At 39.2% G+C, this 19,429-nt stretch overlaps 1 protein-coding gene across 2 annotated transcripts in view; it reads right to left on the reverse strand.

The window, feature by feature from the left end:
• Nucleotides 1–19,429, reverse strand: part of ctnna1 (catenin (cadherin-associated protein), alpha 1) — an 80,231-nt gene that overhangs the window by 44,152 nt on the left and 16,650 nt on the right. For both annotated transcript variants that reach the window (XM_079479600.1, XM_079479601.1), the window contains exon 7: nt 17,686–17,889. In XM_079479600.1, coding sequence (XP_079335726.1) covers nt 17,686–17,889 — 204 coding nt within the window. The remainder of the gene's footprint in view (nt 1–17,685; nt 17,890–19,429) is intronic.

Here is a 19,429-nt window from a genome sequence, read left to right on the forward strand (position 1 = left end):
TGCCTATAGACATTTTCTCCTGGGAAGGAGGATTGTTGTGGAGGGAAGGCAGAACATGATTTATAGAGGGCAGCCATTTCTTGGCTGGACCGAGTCTGTAGAAGAGGCTTTGAAGGCTTTTCACTCACTGCAAAAAAAGAAAGCTATTAACTCCAAAGGTCACTTTTTAATTTGGTTGCAGCCCTCCGTGGCAGAGGTCTGTCCTTTTCTTACGAAATGAAAACAGAAGTGATTTAACTCTGGGGTTTAAGCATAAGCGAGAAGATATTTTAGGTCTCTACATTAGGCTTGAATGGTACGGCATGTACTCAAATATTAAGGTTCGTTTAAAACACACAGGAAGTCCCCGAACACGCACAAAAGACGGACAAATTCGAGACCAGATAGAAAGAGGCTAATAATTTAGAGGACTACTCATTGTACTGCGATGCTAGTTCTAAACGTTAATTTGCCAGCTCTGTTTTTACTGGATGAAGATGACATCTTTTTCTCCGGGTATCATTTGTGTCAAGAAAGAGTTCTGAGAACAGGCTCTCAGGGATCATGGTGGATAAATGGACACCTCTTTTCAAAACAAGTCTCTCGAAATGAACTATATTAAAGCAAAGGGCCGAAGCTCCATTAGGCACCAAGGGTAGTCATTCCTCATCCACTCCCTGATCAAAGCATTCGACAAAAAAGAAACGACAGCAAGGGGAGCAATGAGGCAGCAACCGCAAAGTACAAAAGCATTATTATTTTGGTTATATTCAGCTGATGCACTTATACCCTTGGACGATGCTAAATGTTCCGGTGCTAATTACTGGCTGTGCATGAAGTCAAGCACACAAGCCCTAATATGCAGTGGCAAAAAGATAAATAAGGATGCAATCACATGCAGAGTTTTTTTTAGTTGACACTAATTGTTTTCTCAGTGCACATCTAAGCGTAAATGTTCTGTGTATCTATGCTTTGTGACGGTACATTAGCTCCCTACAGGGTTAAAAAAAGCTTTGTCATTGGATTAGTTGTGTATACATGCGTGTGAGTTCAACTGAGACTGTTAGTTATAAAAAAGGTGTCAAAAGCCCTGTAAAAGTTTACAACTGACATTTATAAAATTCCTGATGCAATAGAAACGCAACTAGCGCATGAAAAGGAAAAGAGAACCAATAGATTTACGTGTTTATGCAGCTTTTAAATCAACTCGCATTAAAAGCACTTCAACGCAACTGCAGCCATCGAATCTGATTTCGCCATTGTTAACTATGGCCATCACTAGATGTGGGCGCGCGGGATTTAAATGACAAAACGCTCCATTTATCGCTCACATGGTTGCCAGGGAAACAGTGTTGAGCCAAACTGAATTCAGTGTTCATTACATCCAGGGTGTGACGAACAAAGAGATTCATTATCCTTGTTCTGACCACGAGTAACTTTATGTAGCCTCATTCTCAAGAATTTTGAATACAGTCGAGCTTCGGAAAGAATCAATGAGATAAAAAGGTGCATGCGGAGCTAATTCATTCAAGGCTAATGCGCTGCAGAAGGTTAAGAAAAGAATTGCAGCAATAACTTGTGACTTGTAAACCGAGGTGACCTTCATGCTACAACACGACAACAACAGGGTATGAAAGACAATGTCCCCTCCCAAACAAAGACCATCAGCAATAGCCATTTGATAAATAAGCTGTGTCAATTACATAATCAGGTTAGGCTGAAAGCAGAACTTCGCAAGGACAGAACGCATAGGGTCGCTTGCCGCCCCCCACATGGTCTCCATAACCAAAAGTGAAGCAAGAATGCTATAATTAATTATTCCTATCTGGATCCCATCACGTTTGGCTATTATTCCTCACATCTTCATGTAAGAGATTTGGATCACACTCCACCTTGAAAATGCAAGCAGTCTCTTGACTGTATTAAGTCAATGATATTCAATTAATACCTGTAGAGCCCTAAAAAGGCGCTCTTGAAAAGCAATCAAATATATCGAAGGGCAATTTCCACAGGGATCTTCCTGTCACAAGCAATGAATACAGACCATTCCCATAAGTAATATCACCTGATCGTTCTGTGTGTTTTCAGCCAAAACAATAGTAGGCATGAAAGATAAAGATTCAGCAGGCATGAAAGATAAAGAAAAGATGTGATTGAGCTACTGGAAAACTACTCGTAGGGTTCAAGGACTGAAGAGCTGCTCGTGTTTGAAGCGTTTATGGTGAGCTACCAATTAATCTTGAAAGCGGTTACTAGGGTGGATGCATCGATCTTCTCATCAGCAAAATACTTTAACGTTTACTACTTTAAACATTTACGCTGCTTTACACGGGCCGCTGTTGGATCCAAAAACGCTTCTTGGACTGGAACATAGAAAATCAATTTAGCTTGGTTACAAACTCATAACAAGAAGATATACAAGGACGGAAAGTGCCAGAACCCTCTTCTTTACCATAAGTCATGGAAGATGAGGCCCATTGACTTTCACTTTTGCCCGGAGCGGAAAAAAATGGCTTAAAGTAGTAAACGAAAGTGAAATTACACTAACATGCATTAGGCAAAGGGTTGACTTTATAATGAAGGCAGATATTAACGAAGTCAACGAAATCAAACCTAAGGAGAAACAAAGTCATCCAACAGCAATGTGAAAGACTGACAGAATAACAAGACACATAAAAACTGATAAAAATCTTAATTATATATAAAAATCTTTTTTTGAACTTTTTCTAAATACATGTACAAATATTACTGTTGTACTGCTTAAAAGTGAATATATTAGGTCTAAAAAAATAACAGCATCTTTTCGTTTTTTCCTGTTTCTCCTGTTTTCGAAATTAAAACATTTTTATTATAATTTTATTTAAAATAAATATAGTTAGTAGTTCACTGAATGAAACAAAAGCGATAATCTAACTAAAAACATACCTATAAACAGATAAGAAAATTCAGAGATGGTGCTTTGAAGTGGTCTCTTCGTTTTTTCTGCGACCATTTATGTGTCCATACAGATATTGACTTGAAAAATCTATATTAAAAAGATTAACTGGTGTAAAAAAGCTAAACTCAGTCTGTCTATTGGACTAGTCGATAACTTTAGTCATCTCCTGACACTATATTTAGAAACAACTTTAATGTCAGCAGAAACCGGTCGTTTCATTCTGCATACATGCTTGACCTTTTTCACATATACCCGTCACAGGTAGAAAACGGCACTTACCGAGCAGCCAAAGACGAAAACATTATAGCACTTAAAGACCCCAGAGGACATGCATGACAATCCCTCATCTGTATAAACCCAAAAACAGACCAGTTTCTCCATCCAGTTACCATCTTCTGCTCGGGTTGAGGGGCATGCCAAGCTTGGCAGCTTTCATCGGTCTTCACAGAGCAATCAGTCGTGACATCCAGTCGCTGCTGGCAAGTTGTACGGAGCCGTTAATAAACCTAGCATGCTATCCGTCTTTATACTGTCAACATTAGGTTGAAACCTGCCAGGAGGCCGATTCCAAGGTGGGTTATTGAACCTCAAGGGTCTAAATGCCAAAGCTTTCGCTCACTGTGGGAATCTCTTATTTTGTTTTCACAATTTGCTTTGCGATCCGTAACAAAAATGAAAAAGCCATCTCGCCAGGAAAAGGTGACGAGATCGCAATTTTGATTTATTAAGCATGTTGGACACAAATTTATACTACCGCTCACACGCTCTAATTATCGGGGGAATGATCCTTGGCCACTCTGAATAAAAGCCCATACGTCAAACTATGCGCATGCCTGTGACACCGCTGCCCCTACTCAAGAGCGTTTAGTAAATCCCACGCGACAGCTAAGAGGAAAACAAGCGAGATTTTAAAAGCTTGAATCATGAATAAATATCTTGCACAGAAAAAGTTCTGCTGTGCAAGGTGAAATCTAATTTCTTAAAATGTTCACCTCTTGCCCTTTCCATTTTTCATGCATAAATATTCATACTATGACTGTTGCTTGGAGACCATGACCAAAAGAGGAAAACTAAATTCGAAAAATGTCTCATTTTTTGATTAAGGGAATTACACATAAAGGCCGCAGTTGTATGTAACGTTTCTCTAGTAAGCAGAGTCAGTTAGATAGGGGAGCTTAGATTCAATAGCTTAAGGGTGCTCTGATGGATCGGTCGCCAATCATTTTCGACCTATAATCCCTTTAAATAGATTGACCGGAGATCTCTATAACGGCCAATCAGATGACAAAAGGATAAACTGTAGGTGTGTTCAACTGCAGCGCTGTGCAGACCAAGCTGCGTATGAGGTCTGGACAGTTCCAGTTGGTCATTCACTTGGCTGTCGGTTGCCTGTCACTCCTTTTTGTTGCAGTCTTATGTAGTCTGATACTGGTTAACCAAATTTATCTGCAGTTTGTGTGATATCTGAATTCTACTATTGAATAAACCCCCGAAAATGCAGATGGTGACAACAGCATTTACTAAAACTATACGTAGTGTGTACGGAACCGAACTCAATAACTGTGCATTCATTGCGTATCTAAACGACCGTCAGGTGTTTTTTTCTGTGAGGTGCTAGAAAACAGCAGTGAAAGAAGTCTTTCCTTTCGCAAATTTAAGACGGGGCTAACGTTTAGTCACGAGCCCTTCGCTAAGTGACAGTGTTGGCCAGATCTTCATAGAAAAAACAGCAAACAAAGACGATCCCAAAATAAACATTAAGCACAAATAATTTATATTTTATAGGACACAAAAATCTCATATATTCGCAACTGACCATTTTAAACCACCTAAAGTGTTGAGCGTTATGATATAAAATAAATAAAGATAAAAGAGCTTAAAAACAAATGATCATTGCAACACTGCAAAAGTTCCCTCCAACAAAACACAGCGCATCTTAGATACTTTAACCCGTTTATTTTGTCCATCGATTAAACTACATACTTGAAGCTATGAGACGCTTGCCATGGTTACTAGTGTCTCAATCACCACAACTGGAGACACATGGAACTATTAGGGTATTCACTCCAGCTTTTAAATGGGGTTTTCATTCCTGAAATGTTGCAGTTATGTTTGTTTTATTCTGTTTTTTTTTCATAATTATTAAAAAGGAAAGCTATATTTCCGTGGCTGCTATCATTTATGTTTACTTTCTAAAAGGCGAAAGGAATATATTGTTTGAATATGTCAAGTTGTCAAATTTATGATTCCTTTTCATCTCTTAATTCATAAGGTAATATAACTACACAAGACTGCTGTGATCGGTAATCTATGATCATATCAGCCGATGCTGGTTCTAAAGATCGTAATCCTGATCGGAGTACCCGTACTATGCTTCTGTATAATCTGACGTGATCACGTTTACCCAGAAAACTACAGTATTTCACAAAAACAATAAAACAGCTCAAAGGCGATAAACCATGCACCACCCACAGGACATGGAAGTTGTAGGTCATATTTACGACTCGGTGCTAATTTCCAAGTAGGGTCATTTCACTGCACTTCAATGGCATTATAAGCATTTGGTAATAACACAGACCTTGAGCTGAACCCGACATATAACGGCCCACCTTGAAAACTGCGACACATCATCGCAACACGTCTACAATGTGTTCAAGACGCACAAGGACCAGCACAGGCTATTAACTTTTAATATGCCATTTGCAAAACAATACTATGAAGTCAACAGCATTAAACATCTCATAAAACAAGCAGCTTACAAGATTTCTTCATCCCAACAGCAACAAAATCAACAGTGCACACATAAGAAATGAGGTTGCAGGCATGTAAAAGCAATGCCAACACAAACTGCAGTCTATCAAGAGACTCTAAAGGCGCCACAGTGGCAAGAATCAAGCTGGTGAGACCAAACAACTGTTTCTTACTGGATCTCCACAATATGTCAAGAAATGTGTTTTCCTGTCCTACCTATGAGAGCAATGGTGCCCTTGAGTAACTCCGTTCACAGCTAGAAATGTTACATCACTAAAAAGTGAAGGCTTTTAGTTGTGACAGCAATACTTAACATCTGGTCGAAATCATTCTCCCCCAGAAAAAAGCTAATAATTTCAGCTGCGGTGGATTTAAAGGGGTAAAGCTGGGACACTTCATATCTTTTTTCCCGCATAAGAAAACAATAAGCGTTCTCATTTTAACTGCCAACGCTCGCTGATCAACACCAAACTGAATGAGCCAGCTAGCTGTTGAAGCCTGAGCAAGCCATTGATTTGTGTTTACACACCATTCAAAGCCTTGCTGCTTGTGCACGGCATAAACAAGTTTGTCTTACTCTGCAAGTTCCAGTAAACGCATGACAGAATAAGAAACTACTAATCGTGCTATTATTTTTGCTTAGCTACTTTAATGATTACATTTTCAAAAACACGCAATTATATTCACATATACAACACATCTTAACTTTAAACAAGATATATTTTGTAGGAAACTTATTCTACAGACAGTCACACAAAAAGGAGTGCAATGGAAAGCCGAGCGTTTAGGCAAAAAGATAAATCACCCGTTCATGTGGCTTGGTGGATTTTGAAGGCATGTAGCATCGGTTGTGTTTGGGTCAAACTAATTGAAATATTTGTTTTGGGGGTTCAGAGGCAATTAATCACGGCCTAACCTCGTTTATCTGCTGGAAAACAATTTATTCGGTTCCTCTGGATATTTATTAAATGCAATTACCAGACATTTCAGGGAGAGTGTAATGCAAATTCCCAAGACCTCCTCTCCTAGACTGCTACATTCACACCGACATTTAGATATTCCAGTTGTAACATTACACAAAAAAAAAACATTTGAAATTTCTAATGCAATGATTTCATTGTGCTACAGCAGTCAATGATTCATGTTTCTTCAGAAAGAGACAATGCATTAAAAACCCGGCGTGCATTTCAAGAAATTCTTGTACTTTTCCTTGTCAAACTGTTGCTGGCTTTGCATACACCATTTAAGGTTTTACTATCATTCAAAAGTCCAGGTGACAATGCACATGATGGAGTGCACAAAAGAAGCAGCTGTGCACATTTTTTTCAATAAGTCGAGAAAATAAGCTCAAGGTCAGTCAAATTAACACGCAATCACCCGTAGGCAGGAAACTGTTATTTAATCTTTATTCAGAATAGGAAGACTCAAATGCTGCTTATGAATTTCAATATCGTGGTTTCTTCCAACTCATTTTTCCCACAATGCCGCGCCTACACATTACCACACAATGTTCGGTCAACAACGGACCAATCATATATAAGCTGAAGACTAGAATCAAAGAATAAAATGAACAAATCTGCAATGAATAAAATTGGACATTCTAGAGAACACCAACAATATAAAAAACTGACTTTGTTAAATAACCTGTGAAAGGAATGAACATCTGCACTCACAAATGATAAAACATTGTGTTTATAGAGTAATAACTTGTTGGAAAAGTCTCAATTGCGGATATGCATCCACATTCAATGTCATCTTTAAACCAAGAGGAGATGCGACTCGATGACAGCTCAAGCGCATCGCGCTCAATACTTAACAATGGATTGAACTCTCTCACCTTGCAGCATAGAAGGCATGTCTTCCCCATCAACAAGGGAAAAATAAATGTGATTTGTTCCATTTAAACAAGGCTTATGATTAACTGTCTGGAAAACTACATCTGACAAGGAAGGTGACAGTGATAAGCACTTACAGAGCAACTAGACAATTATTACCAATGCAAATATACTGCAAACATTTTGCCAAATGGAAAATGTATATACTTTGAAAGCAACAATTTCTTGAAAAATGTGCATTAAAACGTTTTGGACACACAGATATTTGGATGGCGTCAGTAACTATAAACACTGCATACGCTGACGTCCGTTACTAATGTCACAAATCTGCCAACTTCTTTGTATGAACCACAAAAAGCACGGACACATTATCTATCAAAACAATCATCCAATCAAACAATTCAATTCCATTTTAGATTCTCAAACAGAAACCTGTGGTGACCGCCACTTAAAGCTGGAATTACCCTTCAAATGAATATAAAGTTACTTTCACCCTCCGGATCAATGCAGAATGCTAAACACAGACATCTCTCTTACTATAGCGTTTTTCAAAGAGAACTTTGCCGGTACGAGAGGCCACACTGTTATTGTGAACAGACACAGATGAAAGTGATTGTTGGGCGTGTTGTGCGGCAAACCCCTCAGCCGTGAATGTTCATAATATAGCATGGCCATGTCGTATCTTATTGCTTTTATAAAACTATATAATGAAAACATTATGGACACCAATTTATTAATATTCTAATCCAGTGGTTCCTAAACTGGGGGCCATGGCTTTTATCCAAAGCGTCTTGCATTGCATTATACTATACATTTGTTTCACAGTATGTGTGCAATCCCCTGGATCAAACCCATGACCATGGCAGATGGATTAGGGCCATATAAAGTGCATCCGGAAAGTATTCACACCGCTTGCTTCACTTTTTCTCTCTGGTCTGATGAAACAAAGTTTTAACTCTTTGGCCTGAATGGCATTTTTCAGCAGCAGGAACTGAGAGACTAGTCCGGATAGAGGGAAAGATAAATGCAGCAATGTACAGCGACATCCTCGATGAAAACCTGCTCCAGAGCGCTCTAGACCTCAGACTGGGGCGAAGGTTCATCTTCCAACAGGACAATGACCCCAAGCACACAGCCAAGATAAAGGAGTGGCTACAGGACAACTCTGTGAATGTTCTTGAGTGGCCCAGCCAGAGTCCTTACTCGAACCCGATTGAACATATCTGGAGAGATCTGAAAATGGCTGTGCACCGACGCTCCCCATCCAACCTGATGGAGCTTGAGAGATCTTGCAAAGACGAATGGGTGACAAGCTTATAGCATCACACTCAGAGACTTGAGGCTGTAATTGGTGTCAAAGGTGCTTCAACAAAGTATTGAACAAAGGCTGTGAATACTTACGCACATGTGCCTTTTTCATTTTTAATAAATTTGCAAAGATTTCAAACAAAGTTCTTTCACATTGTCATTATGGGGTATTGTTTGTAGAATTTTAAGGAAAATAACTAATTTAATCCATTTTGGAAGGAGGCAGTAACATGACAAAATGTGGAAAAAGTGAAGCTCTGTGAATACTTTCCGGATGCACTGTAATTTTAAGTTTTTCTCAAATTAAAATATGTTGCACTGTACCGCCCTTTAACAGAATTGTAATAGAATCTTATATTTTGAATATGTTTTTGATTCAGAGACTATATTTGGGGGGGGTTCGCAAAGTGAAGCACCAAAGGGGGCCTTACAACAAAAAAGTTTGAGATCAACTGTTCTAATCAAATTCATAGGGACATCACTTTGCTACTTTGAATACACACCCCATCATCAAGAATCTAACTAGTAATGATGTTAAGGTTGGCATTTTAAGGTTGTATTAGCTATTATTTGTTTATTTACCCTTTTAAACTATGACAATAAACATCTGCAGCATTGCATTGACCAAACCAGCACCCGGGAGAGGAACGGTTTTAAAGTTCACCATACAAGGAAGTTTTAAATTGTTCTCTCACCCTGGGTGGGTCTGGACTCCCAAGTCGAGCACAAAACCAAAGGATTTCTTTCCTTCAAATGAACACCGACTGCAGTAAATGAGACACATCATGATTCAACTGAGTGAGCATAATCAATTATTGCGTACAAGACCAGAGCTGCAGAATGGGAACATTTTCCCAATCACTGACGACGGCTGAAAATAACCATCATTCCGAGCCATCACTTCTAGTTTTAGAGTCTGCAGCACTCATTTAAGTGTTGGCCAAGTGTCTTGGTGCCAAAAAGAAAAAAATATTACAAGGAGAAGAGGAAAATAGAGCAAAGTGGTCTTTTATTGTACAGTATGAATCCAGCGCTGCCAGCCACTGCAGCTTTTGAGCTGGAACAAAATGTCCGTGGCCCTTTCATTAAGAAAAAAAAATGGATGACAAGTTCAATTCTGTTCAATTCAAAGCCACATTAGCAAAGACAAGAAAAAACTGAGAAAACACCGGAGCGCTAATTTCCAGTACAATTCCTTCCTATCCACCACTATTATTAAGGTCATTTATTAACTCCATTGTAACCAAACACCACTGTATTCAGCTCTGGCTCACATTTTGTCCTAATGCACATGAACAAGGAATTGTCTTCGAAGTACATTTTCATTTATAAACCAGTTCTGTGAAGAAATAATGCCGCTACATACATATGCAACAAGAAAGCACAAGGCAACTTGGCACAGCAGAGGTCACTTAGCATCCCAGAAGAGGTGAAATGGCACCAAACGTAAGCTTCAACATGAGTCTGAGCTGTCATTTAAACGTTCAACAGCACGTCAAAGACGTCAAGGGGCTTTAATAGAAACTGTCAGTCACAGATTGATGCCACGGCTCTGCGGCGGCAGCAGTCTAAACCCAGGAGGATAAGAGAGATGAATAAAAATAATGGAATCATCAGTGGATCGGGACTCTCTCGCTCACTCACATACACACACTAACACAAACTCAGAGTGCTACAGTAAATGTGACGAGACTGCAGAGAGCAAGCTATAAATCTTGCAAGTGGCACGCCTCCGCCGCCTAAACATGCATTTTATCAGCTCGTATTTAAACCTTAACAGCAGAGGTTAGGCCAGCTCTAGACCGCTTCAACATAAATTTGCATACGACACGAGTTGATGAAAGTGGTCAATGAGAATCAGATTACATCACAACCCAGGGCCCATAACAAATCAAATGTCATAAAAAGCCCAAGACAAACTATATTTTTGGTTATGTGGTCATAATTTCCAATAAAGCGCGTAAATGACCAAATAACCAATGTAAAACTTATGTGTGACTTATGTTGAACGATTTTTATTTTGTATTTAAAAGACTTGCTAAAGAACATAGACAAAATTACTATTATGATATTGCATCACCTTTTTACGAGTGAATACAGGGTGCCATTTAAAGTCTTTTGCTAAAGTGATCATTTTATTTTGAATAAATTAGGCTTCAATTTCAGTTAAATAAGAATGAAATGGACATAAGAGCTTTTAGAAAAACAAAAGAATAAGGGAAATCCAAGCAAGCTGGACAAACACGAAACAACTTCAACGGAAGGTGCATTCAACAGCTGAATAACCAACAATTCATATCAATACCCTGAAAGATGAGGTCACCACACAAAAACTGATGATTTTTGTTAATCATAATTCATAGTGCAAGACTAATGTTTACAATTGCTAACTCTTTGCTGTTTAGATACAGATGCGAGAATGAAAAAGAGAGGGGAAACGACAACAGTGGTGTATGTATGAGAGCGAGAGGAGGAGAGGGAAGGAAAAGAGTAAAGGGTGCAGAAAGACACTCTGAAATGGACAAACTGCGTTTCCTGCCATGTGCAATTTAAACCGCTTGGGTAAAATTGTACCTCATCCATCTCCCTGAAAAGTAAGAGACTTGATTTAAACAGCTAGATGATCAAGGACCAGGTATGGGAAAACAATCTGACAGCCCACGTGTGACAGATTTGCATTTGCAGATTACAGAGAGCTGTAAATTTAACCAAAGCCTCTGGGACAGAAAAGCACTCCCTAGATGCACTGGATGGGGTGTCATTTTTTTTATTATGCATTTATGATGAGGTTACAATGGAAAAGACCATCAAAAGTTGTGCTTGAAATAACCTGAATTGAATGGGAAAAACAAGACAAGTTGATCAAAAGTGGACTGGCTTGGCTTTTTCAAACATGCTCTGCAGGAACTCTCAACTTAATTAACACTGGCAAATATTGGGGAAACCAGAAGCCAACAGGTTAGCCAAGGACTCATTACGGCTTAGCTTTAACAAGCAAGTGTCCCCACACTGAATTTCTGGTGCAGAAAATTGCAGCATAAAAGGTCACATGGTAATGATCCGCACTTACTGTTCAAATGCTATTTCTATTTATGAGAAAAGACAATTATTCTAGAGTTACCGCACGCGTGAGTCAAAATACACACCGTTTGTGGAAAGACGAAAAAAAAGAGTTTAACAAAGTTGTCAAGAAACAGGACCAGCTGTCAATCTTGCTAAATGCCGATGGCAAAGAGGAAAATGTGAAACCGAGAACAGAAGAAAAAGACAGGAGGCATGTACGTGTAGATCTCCAACCCCCCCCCCCCGCAGTCCACGGATGTCTCGGAAAGCTTGCGGGGAACCGGCGTCTGTCTTTTGACAGATTCTTCAGATGTTTGCATTCAAGTTCAAGAATTTAAAATGTCAAAAGCTTGACATGTCAAACCTTATTACTGCCAGCTCTCCTTGTGTACAATCACCTCTACAGGAGAAGTCAGAAGGTCTGCAATGTATTAATAAAATGCCGCAGAAATGTCGCGTGAAGTAGTCACAAGAGGATAGTATAGTTAAATCCGAGCTTGAACCGCAACACTCAAACCCATGAGCTCGTGCTCAGCAAAGTGGAGAGTCTTGTTTATTTAGCTGTGCTCTGCATTGTTAATCATTCGACTAATCAGTCTGGGTTAGACTTTTAAGTCGAAACCTCAATCGACGGAGTTTGAGTTGCAGGAAAGACCAGGCACTAGGTTTAAGGTTGGCTGTAACAATTACATGTTTTTCCCAGTAACGAAGGCCGGATCAATCTCGCCACTAATCGGCCATTAATTGTGATCTATTTTTGAAGCGTCTGAAAAAGCTTCTGAAAGCATCAGCTAAAATAGGAGGCAGCAGTCTATTATAATTCAACGCGTGTCTTCGCGTTCTGCCTACATGCACCGTTTCTACTCAAAGATAAATCAAACCTCTTAAATTCAGGTCACAAAACTGTGATGATTAGAAAAGGCTAAAAGTTATTAAATTCTCAGCAAGCTTGAGATGTCACAATTAATTATTTTCTATTTCTTGCTATTAAGATTATAATAATTGTTGACCACAAATTGTTTTCTACACGTAGACTCGTCACTGAAATCTGTCGAGAAAATGTAAACGCTGTTGTGCTTCCATTCAAACAAAGTACTGCTTTCCTACTCACGGTGTTTATAGCGCAGTCTTGCAGTTACATTCTGCGCAGACGGATCACCGTATAACAAAATGAAGCATACAGCATTTGAAAAGCATTTCAAAAGCATACGGAGCAGTCCGTTCACAAATAGCTGTCAATGTACTTGAATGTCATACGCCGATCGGTCTGGGATCAAACATCTGTCTGTGGTACGAGGCGGCTGCAGTAGCCGACGAGTGCTCTTCTACGTTGCACTCATGCGACAGTCGGGAATTGTTTCAAAATAACAGCTCTTTCCTCAACGCAACAACCTCTCTGTGTGACATCCCATAACAGGTGAGTGAAATCATAAATATATGTATGTGCCAACTATATAGTATTTATACACAACCATATGATCAGACGTTTCAGAATACACCTGTTTTTTGCAGTTTGACTGTTTATTAAGTACATAGTGTAGAAAGCACTTGTTTTAGCGGAGATGCAAACGAATATAATGAAGCTTTTGGGGGTAAATGGTAGTGCAAAATAAACAATGACTGTCACATTAAGCTATTGTGTGTTTACATTTAGTTAAATGTAGTGCTTTATTTTTCATCAACTAATTGTTGTTTGTGTTAAATGGTTTCCCAACCCATGCTACATCAATTGTCTGTAATTTACTTACTTATTTGATCATGTTCAGTTCTTTAACTTTTTCCTCAGAAGTTTCAATATTTTCCAGTTGAGCAGCAAAAATTTTAAATATGTATAAAGATATTGCACATTATAGAGTTTATTATTATGTTATTTGTTATATTTACATGTGTGAAAATTAACTAATTTTTTTATTGTCAATTACAGTTATTGCTATAAATATTGTACTCCTTACCAACAGACCAAAGCAGTGAATAAAATACCAGGCATTGTAAACCAATGTGTGATGTTCGAAATGAATAAATATAATGTTTTGTGAGATGTTATCTAAATCCCTCTTTTTTTATCTCCATGTCTTATTACCATTGTGTGCATTGTGCTTTTCTTGGAAGGATTTGCTTGCTGGCATATTACAACATTACCACGGGGGTAGGCCTTGCTATGAGGGACTACTTTTTTGCTGGACATTCAGAAGAAGAGTATCAAGCTTCAGCTGTCTCAAGTTATCAATTATGCCAAATGTACCATGTAAATATTAGTATTTATATTAATTTATATTGTGATGAATTTGAATAAAAAAAATTTATTTAACATTTTCAAAGTACCTAAAGTTTTTCATGATTTATACCTAGTCAAGTAAACTTTGTTACGGTTTTGTTAAGATAAAAATATCTAATTTATAAAAAATTTATCAACACAATATTAATTATACATGTGATTTCATGAATATAGAATTGAAATATACAATATTGACCATTCAGTGAATATTTATTCAATTAAAATTATTGTTGTTTATCAATAAACGGTTTGCTTTGTATTTGGTTTTATTATTTCTGCTTATTAAAATATTGTGAATGGCAATCCAGCAGAACGATACACTACAGTGGTATACAAAAAAAATAGGATGACCTGTAAAATAGTGCCTTGAAGCACCCAAGGAGGTCTCCGACCATTTTAATAAGAGTTCCTTCGTGAAGCTGTGCCTTGAGTTTCCCCTGAGGGTTCCACCGGTGTGGAAATGTGAAGAACCCCATATGGTTCTACGAAGAACCTGTCATTTTTACACTGTATCAAATAAAATGACAGTTTGCACCAGTTTTTTTGCAAGGCTACAGCTACAGAGCTCAATTTCCAGATTAACCTCCCAAGACCTCTTATTTAATTTAAAGAATATTGAAGTCGGCTTTAGGCAGCTGATTTGGGAGAATGACTAAAATATACATACATTGCCAAACCTCTCATCTGGAAAGTGAAATACAATGCATTCTGATGACTGTCAAATCAAGTGCTATTACACCGCTTTACAAACTATTTATTATACCGCGGACCCATGGAACATTTTGATCAGATGTATAACTTAAACGAACGTCGCTAGGGATAAAAGGATCAGCAAAAACACAAATGTCAGTTCGGTTTTTCTCAACGGTTTGTAACCTTTCCACACTAAAATATATTTTTAAGCATTTACTTCTGTTCTTAAATATGCTTTTAAGCTTAATCGCTATCAAACATTACGCACTTTAAAAAACACCTGTTCTTGTCTTTTATCCAAACATTATTTCCACTCTCAGGACAAAAAAACAGCAAGCTATCAGCACCATGTATTCTTTATAGTCCTTTGCCAATTTATTACACATCTAGCTGTTCCTATAAAACACAAAAAATGATACAGTGCCAAAAAAGTAGATTACGCCATATATAATAAGTATTGCTGGCCAAAACATCTGGATGCTCCAGAAGGACACGCTCCGGAGCCGGCGAAGCAAAAAAAGGATGGAAAATGGACATATCATGTTCCTCATCTATTCCTCCTGTCAGAGCGAATGAGCACCCAGCACCTTGTCATGTTAGCTGTGCATCAAGACTGAGGAGCAACGCTGTGTGTGTTGGGCCAGACACGAGGCAAAGGCCTAGTCAAGTAGAAAACAGGCCGGGCACTGCTTGGATGATTCTGTGGCTAAAATAAACCTGCAGCACCAAGGGTAAGAATTAAAGTGCCGACGGTAATGTACATCTCACGAGCAGCACCCATATGCATTAGAAAAGACAAACGTCTCCACGGAGACACAAGGCTCCATGTCATTATCAGTGAAGAGACATCAGAACGCATAAATAATTCTATACATAAGGCTCTTCTAGGGTCTCATAAGAAGTGGCTCTCTAGGGTCTTATCCAATTTTGTTAGCGTGTCTCATGCAGTCACTGTAATACAGAAAAACTAGCTTATTACCCAGATAGCTGCACATTAGCGATTACCTTCATGGCTGGAATCAATCTAGTATGATTTTTCAATTCCTGGCATGAGCACTCTTCGAAGATCACTTGAAACGGCACTAGAAATCGAATGTGTAATTTTACTTTATTGAATGCTAATGCCTTATCCACGCCAAACTGCTCGCTAGATGTTATCAGAGAGCCATTTTAAAAATGGACGATAATGACAGAGGCGCTGCTCAGAATCGTAGTGTTTTATGCTGAACCTGCGATGAGACATCTGGAGCGTGTCAGCTCGTGTTGCCGAGAACACCGCCGTGCTCTCAGACAGTGCCGGGGACCTGCTGCTGCATGATGTTTAGTAAGAATGACACAAATAGTCAGTGACACCTGTAAGAAGTTCTCCATCCCCAAAACATCTTCTGTGATGTGGCACACTATGTTAAGATACCACACAATACATGGCGCATTACACTTTGTGGCATAGACATTATGGGAAGGAACCGAGGGAGCTTGTCTATATATCTACACAATATTTACAACGATCTTCAGATTTTCCTCACTTGTGGATGGAACTGTCCCCAAATACCTTGAAAGAAAGGTTTGTAGTTCATCCCAACAAAAAGGTAGAACGGATTACACGGGGAAAGAGGAAAATGCTGGATAATCCAGAAACAGGGAAGCAATTCCACAAGACGTGAATGAAGCTAGAGGAAAGCGATGGCTAACACAGACAGACATACAAACACAGTGAAAGTACACATTGATCACTCGTACGTTGAATTATTGCGTGTGGTAATTGCATTGTTAATGTTCATTTATTAATTCACGAGTTAAGATAAAGCTTATTTGGTGTGCTGTCTAAATTTTGGCGCGGACCCAGAGTAATCCCCCCTTCAAACTGGGATAGATATCAGTAGAGAGTGAGGCGATAGGGTGGAGGATGGATGCTGCAAAACTGCCATGGTACAGAGATTACGGCAGGCTTTATATAGGGTCTACTCCGCTCTGATTGGTTTGATAACATTATCCAGCTCCTCCAGAACTTAAATAAATGTAACTCCATATGTAGTTACATTTATTTGTCAATTGGTTAAATACTGGAAAGGCATTATGTATTCATTTAATTGTGAACATCAATCGCATACCTTACATTGTGCCAAGAAAACCCCAAAAATGTAGATGATTCTAAGAAATCACAAATTTGCGGTGAGCGAAGACACGGTGTTCAGTACATTTTCAATTGACACCTCAAAATGTATTCCATTGTTCAATTGAATACTACCAATTTTAGTACGCTTCATGCCAGTTGGGCAAAAGAAAAATGTCAAATTTTCCTAAATTCAGCCCAATTTTTCAATAACTGCAGCAATCACAGATGAACAACCCTGTAAATACTTGATTTACCCAATGAACCACAAACCCATCCTATCACCCACTGAGCTTCATGCAAAACACTTCCTTTCAAATGATGTTTTTCATAACTAATCATGCCTGGCATTGAAACAAAATGAATGCAACTGCAGGATAAAAAAACAGATAGGCTACAATAAAAACAAGCAAAATGTAGAGGACACAAAAAACAATGTTGGCGAGCAAACAAAGTCAAACAATACAATGCACAGATCAGTAGCCCAGCAGGGAGCTTGTGTGCACTGAACTCCTCTGCTCAAAAGCCAGTCAGCACAGACAAATTGTGATGAACCTGGAGGTCTTTAGAAAACACCAACCAGAGAACGTGATGTGTGCGCTTCCCCCCCAAATAAAACTCGCCGCAGGACAACGCCTGTCTAAGGTAGCAGGTGAGTATACACTGTTGCATTCGGGAACCTGTAAGCTGGTGACTATTACAGGAAAACAAAAAATTTAAGTGCACCTACATTGCCCATGTACTCGGAGAGCAGGTCCTGGAGGGCCTGGCGCACAGAATTACACTCGGCCACGATGCGCTCGCGGCGGTCATCACGCGTGCAAGATGAGTCGGCCATGAGGGCGGCGCCACTTATAATGCTCTCCAGACGCTCCTCCAGGGAGGGGCGGAACCTCTCCTCACTGAAGCTCAGAGGGTCCACGATGATCTGCTTCTGTAGGGGGAGAAAGAAAAAAACATGTATAAGCAAAACATGAAAAAAGGAAAACAGACAGGAAGATGAAGCACATTCATGTACTCGGATGATGCCATTCAGCATTTCTTTGCAAAGGGAAAGTGTGAATTACTGGGATAGATACCAGTAGAGAGTGAGGCGATAGGGTGGAGGGTGGATGCTGCAAAACTGCCATGGTACAGTGCGAATTACACCTTCTCATACCAAATGTTCAACTTTAAGAGTTTGACAGATACATGGTCATCACTATGAGCTGCATGAGAAACATGCTTAATCAAACGTGGAATCTGTATCTCCTTACACAGAGGCATAGACTATGATATTAACTGGACAAATCAATAATTCACAAGTTCTAAGATGATGGTCTGTGACCCTGATGCAATTTGAAGCCAACGGGTTTGCTCAATCACAGACCGCATTAACTCGCCTGTGCACCTAAGCTGCATTTTAAAATGAGCTGTGTAACGGGCAGTCTCTTAAAAGCCATTTTAACTATCCACTGAGGTCAAAAAGAAGAAATATGCAGTTCAACTTGATTTTTGTTCCATTTATGTAAATCATTGATCTAGTTTAACTGGTACTACCAGTTAAAAAAAATCTAGTTTAACTGATACTAGAGCTTCAAACAAAACAACGAATATCTCCATATAAAATAGTCCATCAGTGTGCAATATGCATCAGACGGCCGGCTTAAGCTGTTTTACACGATCTGTACATAAGTGAAGAGCATTGGCAAACACTGCCGTTTGTACAAGAGAATCTTTAAGGAAGCAACTAACCCTAAACGCCACAGCTATCAGAGTTCAGCCCGGGGCAATAAAATGCAGTCGTGCATATAAAGCACTGCTATTTTTCCTGTTCAAGCCGGGATGACGTTTTGGATATCCCTAGTTCCTCTGCTGTGCAATTCTGCGAGGTACATTCATTTAGGGACAAGGCATTGTCGTTTTGGAGACTAAACTTGTCAGCGTCGGGTGCAATTAAAACGAATGAGAAGCCGTTGACATGCCAGAAAACCAATAGTAGGCCAAGAAAAAGATGGCCTGCACAGCTAGCAGCAGAGAGAATCAATCCTCAGCAATGTGAAGAGCCTGTCTGTCTGATGTCATATAAGCAGTAAAATATTCAACAATTCAGTTGTTAGACTCCGAGTTTATTAGCCTCGTCTCATCTGACCTCTTTTGCTCGCGTGTCATGTTGGCATGGCAACAAGCTTCTCTCTTCCTCTCTGCAAAAGTTGCTTCAGCTTCAAATTAAGCAGCAAGAAGTGATGTGGAGAAAATGTGCATGCGTGCTGAAGTTTCTGCACGGTCAACAGGAAATTAAAAGATGCGCATGATCCGAGGATCCAAGCATATCTCTCACATAACACACACACACACATTTTTTGCTGCTATTTACACAGATGCCATCTGGGCTGGGCAGAGGACGCCTCTCCTTTGTAAGGGTGTCTGGCTTTTTGAAAACACTACTACTAAGAATAGAGCAGTTTTATCACCAGCCTGTATCACCTCTGTAA

Source organism: Barbatula barbatula, assembly GCF_947034865.1.
Source record: "Barbatula barbatula genome assembly, chromosome: 18".
NCBI classification, from domain to species: Eukaryota; Metazoa; Chordata; class Actinopteri; order Cypriniformes; family Nemacheilidae; genus Barbatula; species Barbatula barbatula.